This window comes from Octopus sinensis, linkage group LG13, assembly GCF_006345805.1.
Source record: "Octopus sinensis linkage group LG13, ASM634580v1, whole genome shotgun sequence".
Lineage (NCBI taxonomy): Eukaryota > Metazoa > Mollusca > Cephalopoda > Octopoda > Octopodidae > Octopus > Octopus sinensis.
Genome location: NC_043009.1, coordinates 64,155,446 through 64,179,941, shown reverse-complemented (window position 1 = coordinate 64,179,941; position 24,496 = coordinate 64,155,446). Strand labels below are relative to the sequence as shown.

General features: G+C 37.7%; 1 protein-coding gene across 1 annotated transcript; it reads right to left on the bottom strand.

Annotated features, from left to right (window-relative positions):
* Nucleotides 1–1,538: 1,538 nt before the first annotated feature.
* LOC115218326 (organic cation transporter protein-like) lies at nt 1,539–22,502 on the bottom strand. Its single transcript, XM_029788077.2, has 10 exons — nt 22,354–22,502; nt 18,946–19,102; nt 17,357–17,715; nt 13,653–13,756; nt 10,029–10,183; nt 7,841–8,009; nt 7,041–7,313; nt 5,788–6,002; nt 3,499–3,607; nt 1,539–1,853 (listed from the first exon to the last, which is right to left on the bottom strand). Exons 2-10 carry the CDS (start codon nt 18,995–18,997, stop codon nt 1,580–1,582), a joined length of 1,710 nt encoding a protein of 569 aa, XP_029643937.1. The 5' UTR covers nt 18,998–19,102; nt 22,354–22,502; the 3' UTR covers nt 1,539–1,579.
* Between the last annotated feature and the right edge of the window lie 1,994 nt (nt 22,503–24,496).

Genomic DNA, 24,496 nt, shown 5'->3' with positions numbered 1-24,496 from the left:
CTTGCTCCACGATTCCCTCGGCTGTTGCTGCTTAACCCAGGGTCAGTCCTGATATGGCAGTTCTATGATCAAAAGCACTCTGTCCAAAACTTGTTCTGTTAGAAGTGTACGAGGCTATATTATGTAATATGTTTTGCCTTTATGTAAGAGAGTAGGGTATATTTAAGTAAGAGAGTAGGGGAAAGTTAAGCCTTTATGTAAGAGAGTAGGGTAAAATTAAGTAGGGGAAATTTATGTAAGAGAGTGGGGGAAATTTAAGAAAGAGTTGAACATCTTCGATTCTTTCTTCTTTACAAATATGCATTTTACAAACATCTGCGACCCCCTTTATACGGTATTTTAATAGAATGATCTCTTTGGGCGGTATTGATATTTAGATGTAATATCCAAATTCTGCTACACACAACAGACTCAACAGAGATGTCTCATGCTCTTTCGGCTACCATAGCTCATACAAAGGAATCGTGAAACATTTTCTTTTCCAATATATTTAATCACTAAATTCGTATAAGTAACACAGGCCAACATTTTTTTTTTCTTCTTTTCTCTATTGTCAAAACATTTGGGTCTTAACTAAAGGTTTTTTGACACACGGAATCCGAAAACGACATCCATTTATTACCATCACATACTAGATCCATAGAATTTTTTTGTGTTTTCAATAAAACAGCGAATGAGGAACAAGGTGTAACATACAAACATACATACAAATTGTTTTTTCTTCAAAAGAAGAATATTTTCATAAAATTTTACTGAAAAACTAGTAAAAATCTAAAAGCAAAATTCAGAAAGTCATTTGCAACAATTACAAATGAATTCCATGCTGCTGTTTCAATGCAATTTATTGAACTTACAAAGTTTCCATCCTTCATCAATTAGCTTATCTGAGACCCATCAAATACTCCAACTTACTCAGACCGGGAAATATGCTGAAGATATAGCGAAAGCCTGGCCCGTCTTTATCCAGAGCTTTAAGAGACATTTTAAAATGTAATTACATAAATTTGAACGTTTTACATTCGAAAGAAAAGAAGATGCAATTCATAGACTAACGATTTTTAAATGGTCACTTGGCAAAATAACATTTTCTTATACAACTGTGAGGGTAACAGAAGTGACGAACTAAGGCGACGAGCTGGCAGAATCGTTAGCACGCCGGGCGAAATGTTTATCGGTATTTCGTCTACCGTTACGTTCTGAGTTCAAATCCGCCGAGGACGACTTTGCCTTTCATCCTTTCGGGGTCGATAAATTAAGTACCAGTTACGCACTGGGGTCGATATAATCGACTTAATCCGTTTGTCTGTCCTTGTTTATCCCCTCTATGTTTAGCCCCTTGTGGGTAGTAAAGAAATAGGAAATAGAAGCGGCATCTGTATTTTGTTGATAATTTATTAGACCACGGTTTATTCCTTCAAAATCAGGCCTTGTGCTGCTGATTCAAAACAAATCGAATATTTAATGCACTTATTACACAAAATGTCCAAAAGAAAACATAAACTCATTTGATTTTGCCTCCAAAATTATTTATTGTAAAATATCAGTTGAAACATTTTAAAAGTGAGGTTCTAGAATGTATTTAAAAGGAAAGTTCCTCCAATTTCTTTCCATCGTTGCTGGGTTTTTTATTAATACATTTTTGTGTTTTCCAATTCTTCAGATCTTCAAATGTTTGGGGTAAGTCTCTATCCTTTGTTTCTGGCAATAACAACAGCAATAATCCCGCTGCTACCGAAAGGACGCCGTAGATACTTAGAGGAAGCCATTTTACATAGGATGAAAGCTGAAGAATGAACGGTGCAGCTATACCGCCGATGCGGGAAGACACTGAAGCTATACCTATGCCGTTTACTCTGAAAACAAAAATAATTTAGATCAATTTAGATACGAGTATTTCTAGAATTCTCCTACTATTCATTTGTTTTAATAGTTCAATAGTTTCGAATGTTCAATAAAACACCTCAAAATAAAAGGAAATATATAAAGAATTGATCAAGCTAAATTGGTCAGTCGCAGTGACAAATTCTTGAATAGAATTAGCTTCCTATTCAGAAATTATTAACGTTGTATTAATCCCAGATATTACACATGCGAAGTATTTTTCATGTATCTACAAAAGCTAACCATCTCACCGGCCTACATTTTCAAAGACAAACAACAATAATGGCTCTCTTGATTAGTTAGCGTTTAGTCACTAACACAAACCCCTCGTGAATATATTTCTTGTTTTTGCTCTTCCAGCCACAGCTAAACCATTCGTTATCTGCAAGTGGAACCTACCAAAGACATTCAGTTTGACAACTCACTGCAGTCAACTGTTATTCGTTTTCTCTTATTCTTCTTCAACGTTGTTAATGTATGACTCCTCGCCTAATCTGCGAAGACGCTCGGCTTAGTGGTTAGGGTATTCGGCTCACGATTGTCAGGACGTGAGTTCAATTGCCGGCGCCACGTTGTGCCTTTGAGCAAGACACTCTATTTCACTTTTCGCTCCAGGGACCTCAGCTGGCAAAAATGAATTGTACCAGTAATTCAAAAGGCCAGCCTTGTCACATTCTGTGTCCCCCGAGAACTACGTTAAGTGTACACGTGCCTGGGGGGTGCTCAGCCACTTGTACGTTAATTTCACGAGCCGGCTGTTCTGTTAATCGGGTTAACTGGAACACTCGTCGGCGTAACCGACGAAGAGCTATTTACTCAATTTTATTTTCCGTAAAGTAACTTCTCTAACTACCAACTCGATAAAACATTTTATTTCAAGTACTAAACATTTATAAGTTATTCATTTTCCTCAAAGCTAAACGGCGTGACAAATTTAGGAGCTTTTATTTTTTTACCTCCTAATCAGGTTTATATTGTTATATCTAGCATGTTTAACAACCACTTCGAAGTTCTCTCAAAAGAACTGAAACGAACCGAACACTACGAAAAGTGGATCTGCAGCTCCGTCTTCCATCCCCACCGATCTCTGCGAAAACGAAAGAAATGTTTTACTACTCATGAAGTCAATCGGATGATCCCATATGGGTGGATGTATTGAATGACGTCATGCAGTTGAGAAGAACGAATGTGTGTAGAGTGGTGAATTACTATTCTTGTTAAGGACGTCTGTAGAAAATCTCGTTTTGTCTGGAAGGATTCTGAACTCTCCAAACATACATAATCTAAGACATATTTCGAAATATTCAACACTGTTATGTACTATAGATTAGTGTAACAAACAAGTATGAATTGATGTTTTATCCATTTAACGCTTCAGTCTGCAAACTATCATTACAAACTATTATGTGTTGTAGCAAGCTTAACTAATATCGAGAAAACCTAGGAGATTGATGACAGAAGATTAATGAATTGTAGAGTGATGATTCAGGGAAATGGCTGAGTGCTACTCGTAGACAGCAGCGATGCCTATCTGCACGCTAAAAACTAGCTAAACTTCATTTGATTTCGTTAACCTAAACTTTTACTATTTCAAAAAGAAGTTTAAATAAAACTCACCGTACAACAGTCGGAAATATTTCTGCTGATAAGAGATAAATCGAACCATAAGCTGCGGAGATTCCCAACTTTCCCAGAACAACCAATATCAGAGGAAACCAGAATGAACCTAAAATACAGAGAAATCGAACTTTACTGAATGGAAGATATTTCTGCCGGAGATTGTATTATCGTTGTGTATTTTACATATGATCTAACATTATTTTGTAACATCTTTGGCCCCAAATTTATATCAGCTTATGCATCATTATGTGTATTAGTTTCAATTTTTGGAACAAGACCAGCGATTTAATGGGAGAGAGTAAGTCGATTACATCGACGCCAGCATTTCACTGGTACTTATTTTACAGACTCCGAAAGGATGAAAGGCAAAGTCGATCCCGATCACACTTGAACGCAGAACGTAAAGTCGGGAGAAATGTCGCTTAGCATTTTGTCTGGCGCAATAACGATTCTGTCAGCTCGCTGCCTTATGCACTACCTCCATGAAGACGTCTGCTGGTACCTTACCAAAAGTGGTATGACATAAATATATGAGGTTTTTAGTTATATTCTCCATAGAAACTTCAATTGTGCAAGAAGCTTCACTACATACTTATCACGTTAGTAACAAGGTTAAAAAATAATATCTAGATTGACTTACACCGCATTGTTAGTAATGAAATAAAACTTTCTGAACTAAATGGTGTACCGGATGGGTATTTTCTCAAAGTGAAATCCGACTGGTTTTTTTTTTGTGTGTGTGTGTGTACAAGATATGTCTCTGTGATGAATATTGTGTAAAATTAGTTCATATATAATTAACATCTATTATAACGTAACTGAATATAATGATAATTTGACGCAGAGCGTTCAAATATCTGATACCTTCGCATTTGAAGTAATAAAATCTCAATTTGTCACCAAATAAACCATCAGGGAATGAGGAGTCAATCAATTTAGCATTGGATCAATCACAAACGTATGTAATCTAACAAGAAATGGTAAATCAGTTACCATCACATTGATTGCTCATTATTTTATTGTATACTGTAACCCGTGGGGGAGGAGGCTCTAACTACCGTGCCGCAAAGACTATAGCAATGTGCAGAATGCTTATGCATTTTATATATGTATTACATACGATATATACTTACATATATTACATATGATACATACATACATGCACACAAATATAGCAAATGAAAGACAGAAGAAGGAATATACGAGAATATATTATTAATCACGACAATTGCTTCGACACATCTAGCATCGATACCTCTTGGGTGGGACACTCAACGACTGGTTCAGGAGCATCCGGTGGTGACGATGTATCTCGTCGGGTGATAAATAAATAAATACAAATCGTTAAAATGATGTTTCACAATGTAACTTTCCATTTTGTAGAGAAAAACAGCCAGACGGAGGAAATATCTTCATATATATAGAAGATTAAAAATAAAATTGCATAACATGTACTGTATATATATATATCTACATACACGAGCAAAACGGCCCCCGTCCAATTGACGATGCTGAGTTGTCAAACATTTAAACCAAATTTTCTCAAAACAACTTGTCCGACCGTCCCATAGGCCTCCCCTTTGAGAAACACTGATTTAACCTAAACTTGAGACACCAGCAAAAGAATATATAAAGATAGACTCTTTTTCTATCCCAAAGAAAAACGATTTTATTCACACAGATATGCAACCGAAGTATTTAAAGTACCAGTAAGTACATCATAACAGCTGATGTACTTGCGCGTACAAATGCACGTTCCCACGGCTTTATCGATCGCATTCTCACCTGGAGTCGATTTTTGTAATTTTTTCAAGACTTATACACACCCTGATAACGTCGGTATCTACATATAAAATTTGAGTGCAATCCTAGAAGACACACACACAGACAGACAGAACTGATTATATATATATAAATAAATTACATGTTATGGACATTGTGTTTTGTTAAGAGCATGATCTCCCGGTCTGTGGGGAGAAAGAATTAAAAAATTGTCTCGCGTGGGGATCGCTGTTGTACCCTAAAGTTAATATTAAAAAAAAAAGATATGATCATTCGTTGCGATAGTTTTTCTAAGATGTTCTGGATTTAATAATCTGTAGCTAAGAGCTCTTTTGTAGCCCATAATTTGTAGTAAATGAGTGGGTATTTTACATAAAATATTTGCGAAAACCTTTATAGAGCCTTAAAAATACTCAATTCAAATTGATTGAAATATTTATTTTGCGCAACAGACATATCAATAAAAAATCAGTCCATTTCAGTTGTGTATAAATTATTTCTTACCTTCGGTTGCAAAATTTGAGACGATGCAATTCAACCCACTGAAAATCATAAAGAAAACTATGGGCTTTCGATGATCAAAACGGGTAAACAAACAATGAGACAAAAAGTAACTTGGAATCTCCACGACCATCATTAATACAAAGTTTACATAACGATTTCCGGCCATATCAACAGAATTAAGGGTCACTCCGTAGTAAAGCATACTGATCACGCACCTGTAAAATAAAACAACTACGTATTACATAAATAAATATACGCTCTTTTCATTTGTATTGAAAATGTTGGATATCTCTTTTACTCTTTTACTCTTTAACTTTTTTCAGTCACTTGACTGCGGCCATGCTGGAGCACCGCCTTTAGTCGAGCAACTCGACCCCAGGACTTATTCTTTTTGTAAGCCCAGTACTTATTCTATCGGTCTCTTTTTGCCGAACCGCTAAGTAACGGGGACATAAACACACCAGCATCGGTTGTCAAGCAATGCTAGGGGGACAAACACAGACACACAAACACACACACGCATATATATATACACATATATACGACGGGCTTCTTTTCAGTTTCAGTCTACCAAATCCACTCACAAGGCTTTGGTCGGCCCGAGGCTATAGTAGAAGACACTTGCCCAAGGTGCCACTGGTGAACCCGGAACCATGTGGTTGGTAAACAAGCTACTTACCACACAGCCACTCCTGTGAATTGAAACCGCGATCCTGTGTATTGAAAATGTTGGATATGTTTTTATAATACATCAAAATATTTCAGTTAAATTTTTTTTTCTATTAAACTCACAAATATACCAACATTAGAGTTGTATTTATATATATAGGCGCAGGAGTGGCTGTGTGGTATGTAGCTTGCTTACCAACTACATGGTTCCGGGTTAAGTCCCACTGCGTGGCACCTTGGGCAAGTGTCTTCTACAATAGCCTCGGGCTGACCAAAGCCTTGTGAGTGGATTTGGTAGACGGAAACTGAAAGAAGCTCGTCATATATATATATATATATATATATATATATATATGTGTGTGTGTGTGTGTGTGTGTGTGTGTGTGTGTGTGTGTGTGTGTGTGTCTGTGTTCGTTCCTTCGACATGGCTTGACAACCGATGCTGGTGTGTTTACGTGTGTTTACAGCAACGCAGCAAGCTCCCTCTCAAGAATATTCTTCAGTTTGTCTTAATATTTCATAGAACGTGAATAACACTAAGATGTAATCAAACATATTTAAGAATATGACAAAGAAATATTTACCAACTGCAGCAGATATTAATTGTGATGGTCGCAACTTGGAACGTTTTAAATAGATCGATAAAGCTGTAATTCTTTTTCGTAGGCGGAACTCTTTTGTCACTTTTGCCTTCTTCTTGAACGTTGATTAGAGATGAAGAATTTTTGTCATTCGTAAAAATATTGAACACCTCCTGGTTTTGGATTTTGTTTGTCTTCATAATTTCCAGAAGCTGTGCTTGAGCTTCTGCAAAACGTTTCCTGCCAATGAGCCACCTTGGAGATTCAGGGATAGATCTGGAATGTTTAGATAAAGGACACACAGGGCTTCTTACCAAATAAGAGTAAATAAAAGTATTAAAAGTAAATAAAAATAAATATTGCAGTTGCAGTAGAACAATAGACCGATAGCTAACAAGAACAGTAGTTGGTTGTCTAGCTAAAACAATAGTCGGTTGGCTAGCTAGCTAGCCAGATAGACAGACAGACAGACAGACAGACAGACAGACAGACAGATAGATAGATAGATAGATAGATAGATAGATAGATAGATAGATAGATAGGTAGATAGATAGACAGACAGACAGAAGACAGACAGACAGACAGATAGATAGATAGATAGATAGATAGATTAGATAGATAGATAGATAGATAGATAGATAGATAGATAGATAGATAGGCAGGCAGGCAGACAGACATAGAGATAGACAGACAGATAGATAGATAGATAGATAGATAGATAGATAGATAGATAGATAGATAGATAGATAGATAGATAGATAGATAGATAGATAGATAGATAGATAGAAATATACTTAACTCACGTCCAAAAGAAAAACACGAAGATGGATAGAAGACCTGAAGTCAGATCCAAATAGTGCCAGTCAGTTATAGCATAAGCTAAGCCTGGTACGAGCATCGCGCCAAATGAATAAGTACACATAAAGCAAAAATTAAAAGGCGTACGTACACCTGAAGTGGCGAGTTCCAAAGCTGTGAAATTAAAAAAGAAAATGTAAATAGGGTTTTTTAACAAATTGGTTGAAATACATTGCTGCATGAATATTCCCGTTCCTGACGTTGTTCTGACGTCAACTTAACGACACATATACATAACAGCTCAATATGGCAAAAGCCTATAAAGGCGTCGAGCTAGCAGAATCGTTACTATGCCGGAGAAGATGCTTAGCAGGCGCAGGAGTGGCTGTGTGGTAGGTAACTTGCTTACCAACCACATCGTTCCAGGTTCAGTCCCACTGCGTGGCACCTTGAGCAAGTGTCTTCTACTATAGCCTCGGGCCGACCAAAGCCTTGTGAGTGGATTTGGTAGACGGAAACTGAAAGAAGCCCGTCGTATGCATGTATATATATATATATATATATATATAATATATATATATATATATATATATATATATAGGTATGTGTTTGTGTGTATGTTTGTGTGTCTGTGTTTGTCCCCCTAGCATCGCTTGACAACCGACGCTGGTGTGTTTTCGTCCTCGTAACTAGGCGGTCCGGCAAAAGAACCGATAGAATATGTACTAGGCTTACAAAGAATAAGTCCTGGAGTCGATTTGCTTGACTAAAGGTGGTGCTCCAACATGGCCGCAGTCAAATGACTGAAACAAGTAAAAGAGTAAAAGAGTAAGAGTAGCAACATTTCGTCCGTCTTTACATTTTGAGTTCAAATTCCGCCGAGGTTGACTGTGCCTTTTATTCCTTTCAGGGTCGATTAAATAATTATTTCTAGCAATGTAGGTGTTTCTAACAACTTAGTCATATTTACTGACATTTATAGTTTTCCTTTTAGGTAAAACATTGCAAACTGCTGAGTATTTTAATTTTCTGTATGCGTATTAGCGATTCGCAAAATCATCCATAGATTTTTATTGTGGAAACATATATACTGACGGAGTATTAAGCTCGGAATCTGTCCAAGTTGAGCCAGTCCTTACTGATGAGGCAACGGAAATTGCCGAAACTGACCGATCAGTATGGGCAATTCTCGATTGGTGCTTTCGGGCGACTCTAGGTCCTGTCATTAAACATGTATACAATTATGTGTTTTGACTACAGCATTAGAGGACTTTAGCTCTTATTCCTAGCAATCTAGGTGTTTCTAACGCCCTACTCGTATTTAGTGACATTTATAGTTTTCCCTTTTGGTAAAACATTGCACACTGCTATATATATATATATATATATATATATATATATATATATATATATATATATATATATATATATAATATATATATATATATATAATATATATAATATATATATATAAATTAGAAAAAAACACTTTTTATCAATTCAAAATGAACAATTAAATTACACCATCAAGAAAATTACATATAATAGAAATATTAAAATTAAATATATATATATATATTATAAATACATATATATATATAAATCCTTTAAAAAATCCTTTAAAATGTTTTAGCCCGAAGGCCGCGGCCATTATATATATAATATTTTGTGAAATTTTATTTAGTATTTCTAAATTGAATTTTTCTCTGTAAGTTAGGAATAATATTCCCTCAAATAATATATATATATATAAACTGATAAGGGTGAGAAAATTGGATACTAATTTAATAGTACATCCATTTAACACCAAGTGACCCAGTGCACAAAAAAACCTGGATTATGACAAAATTGTATACATAAATATAAGAGAGTGGTCACTAAGTGGCTCACTCTGGCACTAGAAATAGATCCGATAGGTTTGGCTTAAACCTATCGGATCTATTTCTAGTGCCAGAGTGAGCCACTTAGTGACCACTCTCTTATATTTATACATATATATATATATATATATATATAATATATATATATATATATATATATATATATATATATATATATATATATAATACACGCGCGCACACACACACCTGCGCACGTTTGGTTGTACAAGCAGAAAAAAATTATGCAAAAACACGTAGTTTCACGATATACCTTACGAAAAAATATAAATCGATAACTATGGCAATAACTTACACAATGTATAAATGCTAATTAATTGGCCAATATAACCATAACCTTGAAAGCAAAGGAGAATCATAAGTATGGTCAATGATGGCACGAAGATTTTCCCGAGTCCACATACAACTAAGAATAGGTTTGCCAAGAAAAAACTCCGCTTCCGACCAAATCTGTACGAAAAAGAAAAATGTAAACCTAATTATTTATGTGAATCAGAATAAAAGCCTTATTCGAAAATAATTAATGGTAAATTAAAAATTACATACGAATACAAAATTAAGTTATTCCATTAATTACAATTGTTTATGTTCATGCCTGCATCTTCTATTTAACTGGAATTTGAGCTTTTTTTTTTTTTTTGGAAGCACTCCGTCGGTTACGACGACGAGGGTTCCGGTTGATCCGAATCAACGGAACAGCCTGCTCGTGAAATTAATGTGTAAGTGGCTGAGCACTCCACAGACACGTGTACCCTTAACGTAATTCTCGGGGATATTCAGCGTGACACAGAGAGTGGCAAGGCCGGCCCTTTGAAATACAGGTACAACAGAAACAGGAAGTAAGAGTGAGAGAAAGTTGTGGTGAAAGAGTACAGTAGGGATCACCACCATCCCCTGCCGGAGGTTCGTGGAGCTTTTAGGTGTTTTCGCTCAATAAACACTCACAACGCCCGGTCATTTGAGCTTATAAAGACAATCATTGAAGGATGCGTTTTGCTTATTAAATCTGAAATCAGGCGATTAAGCGTGAACCCCAAGCAGAAATCCAGAATATAATCATATTTTTTAGGCTTTATCTTGTCTCATCGTTTTAATACGATGTTATCGTGAAATTTAACTCTCTTTACTCCCTTTTTACTCTTTTACTTCTTTCAGTCATTTGACTGCGGCCATGCTGGAGCACCGCCTTTAGTCGAGCAAATCGACCCCAGGATTAATTCTTTGTAAGCCTGGTACTTATTCTATCGGTCGCTTATGCCGAACCGCTAAGTGACGGGGACATAAACACACCAGCATTGGTTGTCAAGCAATGCTAGGGGGACAAACACAGACACACAAACAAACACACATATATACATATATACAACGGGCTTCTTTCAGTTTCCGTCTACCAAATCTACTCACAAGGCCCGAGGCTATAGTGGAAGACACTAGCCCAAGATGTCACGCAGTGAGACTGAACCCGGAACCATGTGGTTGTTAAGCAAGCTACTTACCACACTGCATAATTCAACTGAAACTATGAAATCTTTCAAGGCGACAAGCTGGTAGAATGGCTAGTACGGCGAGGAAAATGCTTAGCAGCATTTCGTCCGGCATTTCATTGTATAAATGAATAAAGTGTGTCATCGCTGGAGTTAAAACATTCTCATTCTTGACAATGATCTGACTTCAACTTAACGGCCTATGTACATAATAGGTCAATACATAATATATATATACATAATAGGTCAATACATAATATATATATACATAATAGGTCAATAAAGTTAAGCTTATAAAGGCGTGAAGCTGGCAGAACCGTTACTGCACCTAGAAAAATGCTTATCGGTATTTCGTCTGCCGCCACGTTTTGAGTTCAAATTCCGCCGAGGTCGACTTTGCCTTTCATCCTTTCGGGTTCGATTAAATAAGTACCAGTTACGCACTGGAGTCGATATAATCGACTTAATCCGTTTGTCCTTGTTTGTCCCCTCTATGTTTAGCCCCTTGTGGGTAGTAAAGAAATAGGTATTTCACACGTCAAAGGCGGCGAGCTGGCAGAAACGTTAGCACGCCGGGCGAAATGCATATCGGTATTTCGCCTACCGTTACGTTCTGAGTTCAAATTCCGCCGAGGTCGACTTTGCCTTTCATTCTTCCGGGAGTCAATTAAATAAGGAAGAGTTACGCACTGGGGTCGATATAATCGACTTAATCCGTTTGAATGTCCTTGTTTGTCCTCTGTGTGTTTAGCCCCTTGTGGGTAATAAAGAAATAGGTATTTCATACGTCTTTACGTTCTGAGTTCAAATACTACTGAGGTCGACTTTAACTGCCGTCCATTCGAGGTTCAAAAAATAAGTTTCAGTTGAGCATTGTGGTCGGTGTAATCGACTCACTCCCTTCTTGAAATTGCTGGGCTTGTGCAAGAATTTGAAGCTAATTCGAGAGCCTTCAAGCTTTCACAATAATTTCTGACACGGGCATGAAGTTCGTGACATCAAAGAGTAGATAGATGGCGTTTGTTTATTTATTCGTTCGTGATGAAGTGTAAAATGGAATTATATAAAGCCATTCAAGAATCGAAATCATGTCCCAATATCATCTGGCTGCGAAGTTCGATTTCGTAGTTCACGATAATACTTAGACTTTCACTGATAAAATGTCTCTAATTGTAGAGAAAAGAATTTTCAGAGGAGAGTGAATGGGCAGGTTGTGATATTTCAATGTTATCATCTAGTTTCAATTTATAAACAAATGTGTGTTTCTCGAAGCTTATTTGTTTTCCACTGCGCCAAACCGTATCCAAAAGGTAAAGAGTATTTCAACAGGAGTGGCTGTGTGGTAAGAAGCTTGCTTCCCTACCGCATGGCTCCGGGTTCAGTCCTACTGCTTGGCACCTTGAGCAAGTGTCTTTTACTAAAGTTTCGGGCCGACCAAAGCCTTGTGAGTGGATTTAGTAGATGGAAAATGAAAGAAGTCCATCATACACATATACACACAGACACGCACACACACACACACACACATATATATATATACATATATGTATGTATGTATGTATGTATGTATGTATGTATGTATGTATGTATGTATGTATGTATGTATGCATTTGTGCGTCTGTGTTTGTCCTCCTACCATCAATTGACAACTGATGTTGGTGTGTTTATGTCCTCGTAGCTTAGCGGTTCGGAAATAGGGACCGATAGAATAAGTGCTAGGTTTACAAAGAATAAGTCCTGGGGTCGATTTGTTCGACTAAAAGCGGTACTCCAGTATGGCCGCAGTCAAATGACTGAAACTGGTAAAAGAATAAAAGAGTGTGTCAGATGGAAACCTCATCACGTATTTGTTATGTCCTCTACACTAGAAAGCAATGCTAACATACTGGAGATGAACAGACAAGCACTGTATCAATTCTAACTTTAAACTTGCAAGTAAAAAAAAAAATGCCATTCCGTTGTTTATGACGATGAGCGTCCTACTTGACCCCGTCAACGGAACAGCCATCTCGTGAAATTCATGTGCAAGTCGTTGAGCACTTCACATACATCCCTTACCCTTAACGTGTAGTTCTCAGAGAGATTCAGTGTGACACAGAATGTGACAAGGCTGACCCCTTTGAGATACAGTGACTAGAGCAACGCCGAGTATCGAACTCACGACCCTACAATCGTGAGCCGAATATCCCTTACCACTAAGCCATGCGCCTTCACACACATTTGAATGTAGGACGTGTTTTGACGACATATTTTAGGTATAAAGGAAAATTATTTCTTTCTCTAATGGTCGATTTCAGTTTCATGTGGAAATTATTCAAAATTTCAAACGGAAAGAATTTTGCTAGAAATGGCAACGATTATAAACTTTAAAAGCGTGTAGATTATATAAATATCATATTAAATATATGGAAATTAATGATTTAATGATACTGTACCTATCAGATATAACTCCAAATACAATTGATCCAAATAGATAACCGACAAAATAAACTGACTGTAAAGTGGACCTCAGCCATTTCTTCTCGCACACTAAGTCAAACTGAAAGAAAGCATATAAATATAGATAATCTCCTGATATAGTAATGAGCGTCCAAAATGACAGAGTAGGAGTAGGATGGTTTTTGGAGAAAGAGTGGTATAAGTGAAGGGAGAGGAGAGAAAATAGTAATTCAGTGAAGGAGAAGTAGTGAGAGTAATAGCCCTGACTGAGAGAGAGTGCAAGAAAGTAACAGCAATGAGAGAAAGGAAGTGGCAAAGAGCGCGTCGTGTATCTTCTATCTTCTCGTCACAACATATGAATGAGAAAGGAAGGGAGTGATAGATGAATATAAAAGGAAGGGGTGAAAAAAAATCAGCGTTTCAACTCTGTGTGAGTATAAGTGTGGGTATGTAAAAAGGAGGTATGTGAATTTGTGTGTGTGTGCGTGTATGAATTCGGCCCACGATCGTAGGGTCGTGAGTTCGATACTCGCCGTTGCTCTAGTCACTGTATTTCAAAGGGGTTAGCCTTGTCACATTCTGTGTCACGCTGAATCTCTCTGAGAACTACACGTCAAGGGTTACGCATGATATCCAGGTCACAAAAGCATAGTTTGAAGGGAATAGTGGTCGTTTCTTTTGAATTCTAGATAGAAGCAAACAGGAAATAACCAAAGAAGCAAACAGGAAATAACCAAAGAAAAAAAATTGAATTTTGCTTCACAGTGTTAGGATAAGGCGGCGAGCTGGCAGAAACGTTAGCACGCCGGGCGAAATGCTTAGCGGTATTTCGTCTGCCGCTACGTTCTGAGTTCAAATTCCGCCGAGGTCGACTTTGCCTTTCGTCCTTTCGGGTTCGATTAAATAAGTACCAGTTGCACACTGGGGTCGATATAATCGACTTAATCCGTTTGTCTGTCCTTGTTCGTCCCCTCTGTGTTTAGCCCGTTGTGGGCAGTAAAGAAATAGGTATTTCGTCTGTCTTTACGTCCTGAGTTCAAATTCCGCCGAGGTCGACTTTGCCTTTCATCTTTTCAGGGTCGATGAATTAAGTACCAGTTGCGCACTGGGATCGATCCAATCGACTGGCCCCCTCCCCAAAAATTTCGGGCCTTGTGCCTAGAGTAGAAAAGAATCGTTAGCATGCCGGACAAAATGGTTAGCGGTATTTCGCCCGTCTTTATGTGTTAAGTTCAAATGGCACCGAGATCGATTTTGCCTTTCGTCCTTTCGGGGTCGATAAAATAAGTGCCAGTGGAGTACTGCGTTTAATGGACCCGTCAAGGTTTCTCCTTCCAAACTTCAAGCTTTGTGCCTTTAGTAAAAAGAATTATTAGTACTAAGCACTCTAGCCTAATGTTTTAGAGGAATGGCGCAATGTATGCTGCTGCTCTTCGTCAGGTAACTTGGTCTGAAGATTGACGAAATTCAAAACGATCCAAATATATTTCTTTCTACTCTAGGCACAAGGCCCGAAAGTTTTTGGGAAGGGGGCCAGTCGATTAGATCGACCCCAGTACGCAACTGGTACTTAATTCATCAATCCCGAAAGGATGAAGGGCGAAGTCGATCTCGGCGGAATTTGAACTCAGAACGTAAATAATGATCCAAATACATTGTTTATACTTGTATGTTATTTGTGTTGATTAAAAAATTTGACACCTATGAGGTGGATGAAATCATGGAGTGCTTTCTCGGTTCACAGAATGCAGGTTAAAGAGATACATTTCTTGTGCTTCTTACGGGTCTTTACAAGATCTGCTATCAAGTTGTTTATCTTTTCATATGTTAGCAAAGCAGAGCTTTGAAGGATCAGGTGTTTGGTCGTCGTAATTTTCTTATAATTTGAGTGAATGATGTTGTTCCATGCCACTTATAATTTCTTACCATATATTTCCGTATCTAGAACCGGTAGATTTTTATTGGAACGTTTGGATGGGAAATCGAGAGAAGCCTTATTGTTTTGGTGGAGAAAGTTTCTGATGTTCTTAATCTTTTCGTTGGTATATTTTCTTCGTATATTTTTCTTTTTGCTTTGTATTATCTGGTAGGATTATTGTAATCATGTGTTTATATCATCGACATCCTGCGAGTACATTACTAGTACTATAGGTTTCTTTATTAACTGTCGCTTGAGTTGCTTATCTCACCATACTATGAATAAATCGGATACGTCTCCAGTAATGTCAGCACTAATGATTACATTCCTCTCTTAATTACATATTTTACTATTGCGTTTAAATATGTACCCCTTTAGTGTCATGTTTACGCTAGCACTAACATGTGAATCGTCTTTCTTATTTCGTTGTAATGTATTGGAGTTTGAGTTTAGCCAGTCCGTCTCAACGCTCATTGTAGGGCCATCATCATAATCTAGAGGAGATTCGGCTCGCAGCTTAAGGGAAAGAATGGCGGATACTGGTAAGAGTAAAGTGAGACAAGGAAAACATCCACATTTTACCATCATACTGTACAGAGAAACAATCGCTCGATAGAAAAATGTGCCATAACCAAAAGCCATAACATTAAGATTGCAGAAGTTATACGAATAGAAGCGAACGTCACATATACACCAACTAACCACAACCCATTCCCACAGTAGTAGAAGCGTAATCTCTCTCTATATAAACGGCAGTTTGTCTGTGCGTGTTTCTGTGTGTCTGTTTGCTTGTACCCTCACCCTGACCACGGCTTTCAACCGATTCTGATGAAACTTGACACACACATAGCCCAATGTCATAATTCAAAACTAACGCAGCGAAAATTTTGAAAAGTTCCCCCAGTTCTGAAAAAAATCGATAAATTCGAATGGGGTCGAGAATCAGAAACACGAACCACAAACTGTCTAGGGGACGCAACTCCACCTTTTTTAAATCTCAAAAAAAAATTTACCATCATTTTTTTCCATTTTTTGGCTATTTTTTGGCTATAACTCTCTAAAAATGCTTTATAGTTATTTCCCTTACAAACCTGAGCAACGCCGGGCGATACTGCTCGTGATACAATAAGATGGAAACCAACTAAAGCCAATCATTACAACTCGCACACACGTGTTCATAAGTTGAAAAGAAGCAATATGAACAAACGTACAAATAAACACCAGTAATATTACCGATCCTCATATCGCGTGCGTACCATAAAGTGTTGTATAACGGATTAAAATCATTTAAACATGTAAAACACCTGAAAAAAATGAATATTGAAAAAGTTGCAGATTTAGAGAAGTGAAAAATGATATGGAAAAAAGTTATAGAACGACCGGCGATTGCATTTACAGACTCTATTACTACAAGTTGTAGTAATACCAAATTCAGTGTGTGTGTGTGTGTGTGTGGTGTGTGTGTGTGTGTGTGTTGTGTGTGTGTGTGTGTGTGGTGTGGTGTGTGTGTGTGTGGTGTGTGTGTGTGTGTGTGTGTGGTGTGTGTGTGTGTGGTGTGTATAGCATTAATTTATATATTTGCTATAGGGTGTTTAAGAAATATAATCGCTGTGTAATAATCATACTTTTTTCTCCATAGCATATCTATAATGTGAAAAACAGACATTAAAACCAAAATCGTTTTGTGGTAACTTACCTTTAGCGTACAGTGATCATTAGCAATAAGGAAATAACAAGGCATGAAGTCTTGTTTTAGAACAATTATAAGATTCATTAACTCACCTCACTTATAATTGAGGAAAACTTCTCTGTCAGAAATTTCCGTCCATAAGAACATTGTACTTTAGATAAATTGTTAGAGGACACTTTATAATATATTTCAGTGAAGGTGTTGTTATACACAGAACAGTGATCGTCTTCGGGATGAAACATTTGTAGATATTCATTCTCCGTAAAATTTGCAGGAATTGCTGAAATATTGTAATTTGGAGGGTAGCACAAGAAAGGGACGTTTGAAGTGATAAATGTCAAATTCATTCCCAAAACAACTGATAAAATCTGTGTGATGAATACACAGATGTATACCCTGCGTTGATAAGGTCCATAAGTACATTTCTCTAAAAGCTGTTTAATATTCGCACCTGAAATAAGAAACGTGGATGTTTTATAATATATAACACTAGCAGTATCGCCCGGCGTTGCTCGGGTTTGTAAGGGAAATAACTATATAAGCATTTTTAGAGATGTAAAGTATAATAGCCATCTCAATATGGCTAACCACAAAGTGGGGGGGGGTTACTGTAGCTTTTTACGTTCTGAGATTTAATAATAAATTTTTAGAGAGTTACTTCCCTTATATATGCCAAAAATGCATTAAAAATGGGAAAAATTGATGGTAATTTTTTTTTTAATCGTAGACTCATCGTAGCCGCGCGCTAATACCCAGAAGGGCTCGATATGAATCACGACTATAAGATACCCGGTTTTGGTTAAAGTGCACCGCAAAATGTGGGAGTAGTTAGGAATCTAAATCGTAGGAGACAGACAGCACACAACCTCACTTTTATATATAAAGATATATGTTAGTGACACAAAAGCAAATGTTTCTCCCTACATATTAATAGTCCTTTCTGCTATAGGCGCCAGGCCTGAATTTGTGGGGAGGGGACTCGTCGATTACATCGACCCCAGTGTTTCACTGGTACTTAATTTTTCGACACCGAAAGGATGAAAGGCAAAGTCGACCTCTGCGGAATTTGAACTCAGAACGCAGCGGCAGACGAAATACCTATTTCTTTACTACCCACAAGGGGCTAAGTTAAGTTAAGTTAAATTAAGTTAATTTTTTTGGCTCAAAAAGCAAAAAGCAAGGCCATGTAGGGGGACATAGAGTTATGTACAGGGTGGTGTTCATGCAAAGAGTTCAGGCCATTTCTGGTCAAGAGAAACTTTGAACCGAGCGGTCGCCGGCATCTTCACTATCTCGTCCGGCAGCTTATTCCACGGATCCGCAACCCGGACGAAGAAAGCCCCTCTCCTTCGATTGTGATGAAATCGTCGCAGATAGAGCTTTTCGGAGTGACCCCGCAGCCGACGCTCTGGAACAGGAGTGAAGAACAGCTCTTTCCGCTTATGATATTGTGAGCAAGAATGAGATCACCACGGCGTCGTCGTTTTTCTAGAGAATAAAGGTCGAGCGTCTTCAGCCTTTCTTCATAAGACAAATGCTTGAGACCAAGAACCATATGGGTAGATAAACACAGAAGGGACAAACAAGGACAGACAAACGGATTAAGTCGATTATATCGACGCCAGTGCGTAACTGGTACTTTATTTATCGACCCCGAAAGGATGAAAGGCAAATTATTTACTTGAATTTATTTCTTTGTCCGATTTCAGTTGATATTCTTCGATTTCAGCCATGTTAGTTGATATTCCTCAATTATATCTTAGTTCATATTTCTCAATCTCAACCTGGTTGAAACTGTTATTTTTAAGCCTCTCTTCAAAATTGTCACTTCTGTTCATCTAGAATATTTCAAAGATAAATATGAACTAAATGAGTTAAATCCTTTAAGTTACCTTTGTTATTTTCAAAATAAGATTATATATTTCATTAATATTAGTCATTTTAGGTTACATTTGTAGAGCTTTACGTTTCAAGTAAGAATAAGAAGTATTAAGATAGTGTTTTTGTTTGTTCCTTCTCGAGCCATGCCTGACTCATAAGGGCCGGTTTCCCGGTTTCCTTGGCGTATAGGTTCCCCACCTGGACGGGACGCTGGTCCGTCGCAGATGAACTGCAAGATGCAGGAGGAAAGAGTGAGAGAGAGTTGTAGCGAAAGAGTCAGCGGAAGTTCGCCATTACTTTCTGCCGGAGCCGCGTGGAACTTAGGTATTTCGCTCATAAACACACACAACGCCCGGTCTGAGATTCGAACCCGCGATCCCTCGACCGCGAGTCCGCTGCTCTAACCACTAGGCCATGTGCCTCCACATTAAGATTGTGGTTTCTTTTCAAAGACCATGAGCATCATCTTAAAGTAATACGTTCTTAAAATTTTCTGTAAAAGCTTCTATTTAGAAACTTCTTGTACCTCTTGTACTACTGATATGGCCACCTCTCTCGAAATATAGTCAGTTTATGAACATTTTTATTTTTAAAAAATTGTGAGAAAACATGAAAACGTTACTTGAAAATGAAAGCAAGAATTATTAAAGAAAAAATGTTAATAGTAGAAATTAAATCGAAGCCATGACTTTATGATATTCGAAAAGCACTAAATCGGGGGTCAACAATCTACGGCACGCGGGTCGGATCCTGTCCGCGAAGGGATTTTGACCGGTCCGTGAGAACTGAAGCCCTATGGCTTGTTTATTCAATATTTAAATTTATTGTACTATGAGAGACAAGACTTTCGAAGACAATAAGAAAGGCCTGCTGTCCCATTCTTCCCCAAGTCTTCTGATTCACTCTACCTAATGTCCACCACCAACCGGATGTGAACACTTTGATAGCAAAAACACAATTAAAAAATTCGTCGCGTACGCAGTGTTCCGCTCATCATTTCCGCTCATACAATATAAAAATAATAACAATAATAATAATAACAATGCAATTCCGAAACATCTCTATTCAATCACCACCACTCCCGCGTAAAAAAATAAAACAAAAAAACTGAGGCAGTTCTATATTTAAGAGATGAGGAATTATTTACATTATTTACATTTGACGGATATTTGTCCTCATCTTGGGAAATGCTACAGTGGTGACGAACAAGTCTAACTACTCGGAAAAACTGGCAAGTCTTATAAGTGATGGTAGCTACAGCAAAGTAAAGAAAGGTCCTACTTTAAAAACAGAGAGGAAGTTGTCACAGATCTTGATCAAGAACAAGGGTCACTTTACACCAATGAAGTACAGACAACTGACTCAACACTACAGTAAGCTACCACACATGTACAGTCTCCCTCAGATTCACAAGGATGCTATTCCATTAAAGACCAATAGTGAGTTGTAGTGGTTCAGCATGTCATCCACTGAGCTGCTTCCTTGTTGGATATAATCAGTCCATTAGCAGGAAAGTCAACATCGTACGTGAAGAATTCCACCCACTTCACAGAATTGATCAAGGATACCCCCATTGAATCTAACCAGATGGTCAGTCAAGGTGTGATAAGTCTGTTCACCAAAGTCCCAACTGGTGAAGCACTATCGGTGATACAAGAAGAACGCAACTGCAGATGAAATACTGCTAAGCATTTCGCCCGGTGTGCTAACGTTTCTACCAGCTAACAATTTCGATGAGCTCCAAATATGCCACAAAACCCTTCTTTTTTTTTGTCCGGAAAACCTGGAGGTGGAACCCTCGGAAATTTCACTCCCCCAAAAAAATTTCACTAGGAAATCCCCCTCTCACCTTCAATTCCACAAGGAAAATATTTTGGCAAATCTTTACACGAAGGTCAGTACTTGTTGACAAAGGGACTTTCCAGTAGCACTCGTCCTTTTAGAAATAACAGCCAAATCTCCCTACCCTCACTGCACCGCCTTTGTTGAGCAAAACGTACCTGTACGTTATCTTTTGTGTGTACATGTGTGTGTACATGTGTGTGTACATGTGTGTATATGTGTGCGTATATGAATATGTGTGTATATGTATATGTGTGTATATGTGTGTGTCGATGAGTATATATATATATGCGTGTGTGTGTGTACATATATATATGTGTGTATCTATATATGTGTGTGTATATATGCGCATGTATATACATGCATGTGCATATATGTGTGTGTATGCATATGTGTGTGTATATGCACACATATACACACACATATATGCACACATATACACACACACATATAGACATATATACACACATATACACGCACATATACACACACACATATACACATACATATATACACATATAGACACACATATATACACACACACATACACACATATATATGCACATATACACACACACAAATAACGAAAGAATACCGTACGGTTACGTTTTGCTCAACAAAGGCGGTGCAGTGAGGCTAGGGAGATTTGGCTGTTATTTCTAAAAGGAAATTTGTAGGATGGTGTGAAATTTCCAAGGAATGCACCCCACCCCGTTTTCCGAACAAAAAAAGGGGGGTTGTGGCATATTAGGAGCTCACCGTAATCTATTCTAAAAAAAAAAAAAAAAACAGTTTCCAAGAATTCGGGGCGGGGGGAAGCGCCCCCACCCGATTTTTTTTTCCGAACTACAAAAATAAGGGATTTGCAAGAAAGTAGGAGGTCGGGGAAGTTGATTCCAATCGAAAAATCATGGATTTTTTTTTTCGAGTGAAAAACGTTAGGGTGTACTTGTAAATATCTACCTAGTTGGGTAAGCTCTAGAGGCCCCAATATCGATGTTAAAAAAATCTAAGTAACCTATGTTCGGGTCCTGGATGTGAACCAGTTGTGTATAAAATTTTAAAGAAATCGGATGAAAGATGTAGAAGTTATTGTACATTGAAATTTTGTACACACAAAAAGAAAACATCAATTTTATGTATACAAGATGTGTGTGTGTGTGTGCGTGCATATATACATCTACACACACACACACACACACACATATATATATATATATATATATATATATATATATATATACATATGTATATATACATATATATATATGTATATATACATATATATATGTATGTGTGTATGTGTGTGTGTATGTATGTATATATGTATGTATTTATGAAGAGTGGATTTGTAATATTTACTTACATACTCTGGCTGGCGGAACTTCACAGATTTGCCTGTTTGAAGAGTCAAGAAATGCAACACATCCTCCTTTTTGTTATATATATATAATTGTGTGTGTGTGTGTGTGTATTTGTATATGCAACGTGTAAACTTGTGCCTGTATAAGCATATTGATATGTATGTATGTGTTTATTCATGTATGCATAATGAGTAACAAACTTTCTTTTGTTCTCTAATTTTGAGTTGACAAAACTCATTGCATATATTTCGTCCCGTAATTCAGATGTTGTGGATAAAAACTGTAGATAATTGTTTATAAAACAGATGTCACGTTTTGAATATTTAAGACTGCATTTTATATAAATATAAATACAATTCAAAATATTCGTTTCTCTAACATGTCTCCCCACACGAAGCAACTCATTACGAAAGTGGAACCACTCCAGAGGTCAATACCGAGAGAGACAGATGATATGAGAGGCATTGACTATTGGGGTCGACTAAAAACAACAATCTCTACTCTCTCCAACGCCGCCGGGAGCGCTACATCATTTGTGTGATGGGGAAAATATCCCATCAATATTGCACATCCATTTTAAAATCAATATTCTATCAATATTCCATCAATTTTAAAATCCACCCAAGACTTGGCCCCTGTGCTATCCACTAACTGCAAAAATAGAACTCAGGACGCATAACAACATTACGCCACAACTACTTTACCTCAACCGGTCCAGCTCTCTTTAATGCCAAAATACGTCAAAACGGAAACGGATCCCATGAAATTCAAAAGTTCACTGGACAAATTTCTTCAAAAAATCCCGGACCAACCTCCTACACCCGGATATGTCTCCAACAGTAATAACTCTTTGCTAGAGTAGGCCATGATGCCCCATATATGACTAAAGAAAAATTAATAGCCTGTAATGATATGCATAAGATCTGGTCATCAAATCTAAGTAGAGATTTCAAACTTAAAATCTTCAAAGCCACAGTCGAACCAATTCTACTATATGGCTCAGAAACCTGGACGTTATCAAAGAAGCTTGAGAGGCGGTTGGATGGAACTTACACTCGCCTCCTTATGAGAGCTCAAAATCTCTCGTGGAAGCGTCATCCAACCAAAGTACAAATATATGGGAACCTACCATCTGTATCATCTCTTGTGAAAGGTAGAAGAGTCCAGTTTGCTGGACATTGTTATAGAGCTGAAAACGAGGCAATTTCTACTCTTCTCTTCTGGAAGCCATCTGCTCGCGATACCAGAGGGCGCACACTCTCCTACCCTGATGTAATCTCCAAGGATACAGGCATCCAGCAACAGGACCTCCGTAATGCCATGATGGACCGTGAAGTCTGGCGTAACATAGTAAATTCCATTATCTCGACCACGGTCGAACAATGAATGAATTAAAAATTCAAAGTAGATAATGCATAGTAAGGAAGTAGTAGTAAAAAGCGTTAGCTTGCAGGCGAGGTTATTAACTGTTTATTTACAAAATGTTGTCAGAAAGGATTTTGCAGCTGCACTGGTTGGCAATGAGGATGAAACTTTACCCTTTCTTCGGCGGTTAATTCGGAGCTTTCCTGTCGGAGCCAAGGTGAGTACACTGAAGCAGAAATAAATCCTGGAACTGTTTTTGGGGCCCGGCTGGATGATCCTTGTCGAGGAAACTGAAGAACGACAGGGTTTTTGGTGGAGTATGATGGGGACGCGATTATCCAATGAGTTGAAATGAACCTGTGTGTCTTTTTGTTTTTTTTTTAGCAACACCATCGAACTGTTCATGCGGTCCGGATGCTTCGAGATTCTATGCTTCAATGCGTGCCTCGACGATCTGCTGCAAAATGTAGCAGAAATCCTATTTAAGCGGACGCTATATTCGATTATACGGGTGACGGGTCATCGGGTATGAATGACCTATTTTACAAACTCTCCTGTTGTGTTCTAAACATATTTTCCTCTGTTTTAATAGACGCCAATCATAGCTGGTGGCTGACTAGGATCCTCCTCTCGAGTCGTACGCTTGTAGCGGAAGTAGTGGAGCTGGGGAGAAAGAAAGCAAAGTAAAATAATAAATTCAGATCCATGACTGCTAAAGATAACAGTAAAGGGTTTATCAGATTGTACCAAAAGAAGTTGGTACAAGTTGTAGATAGCGTT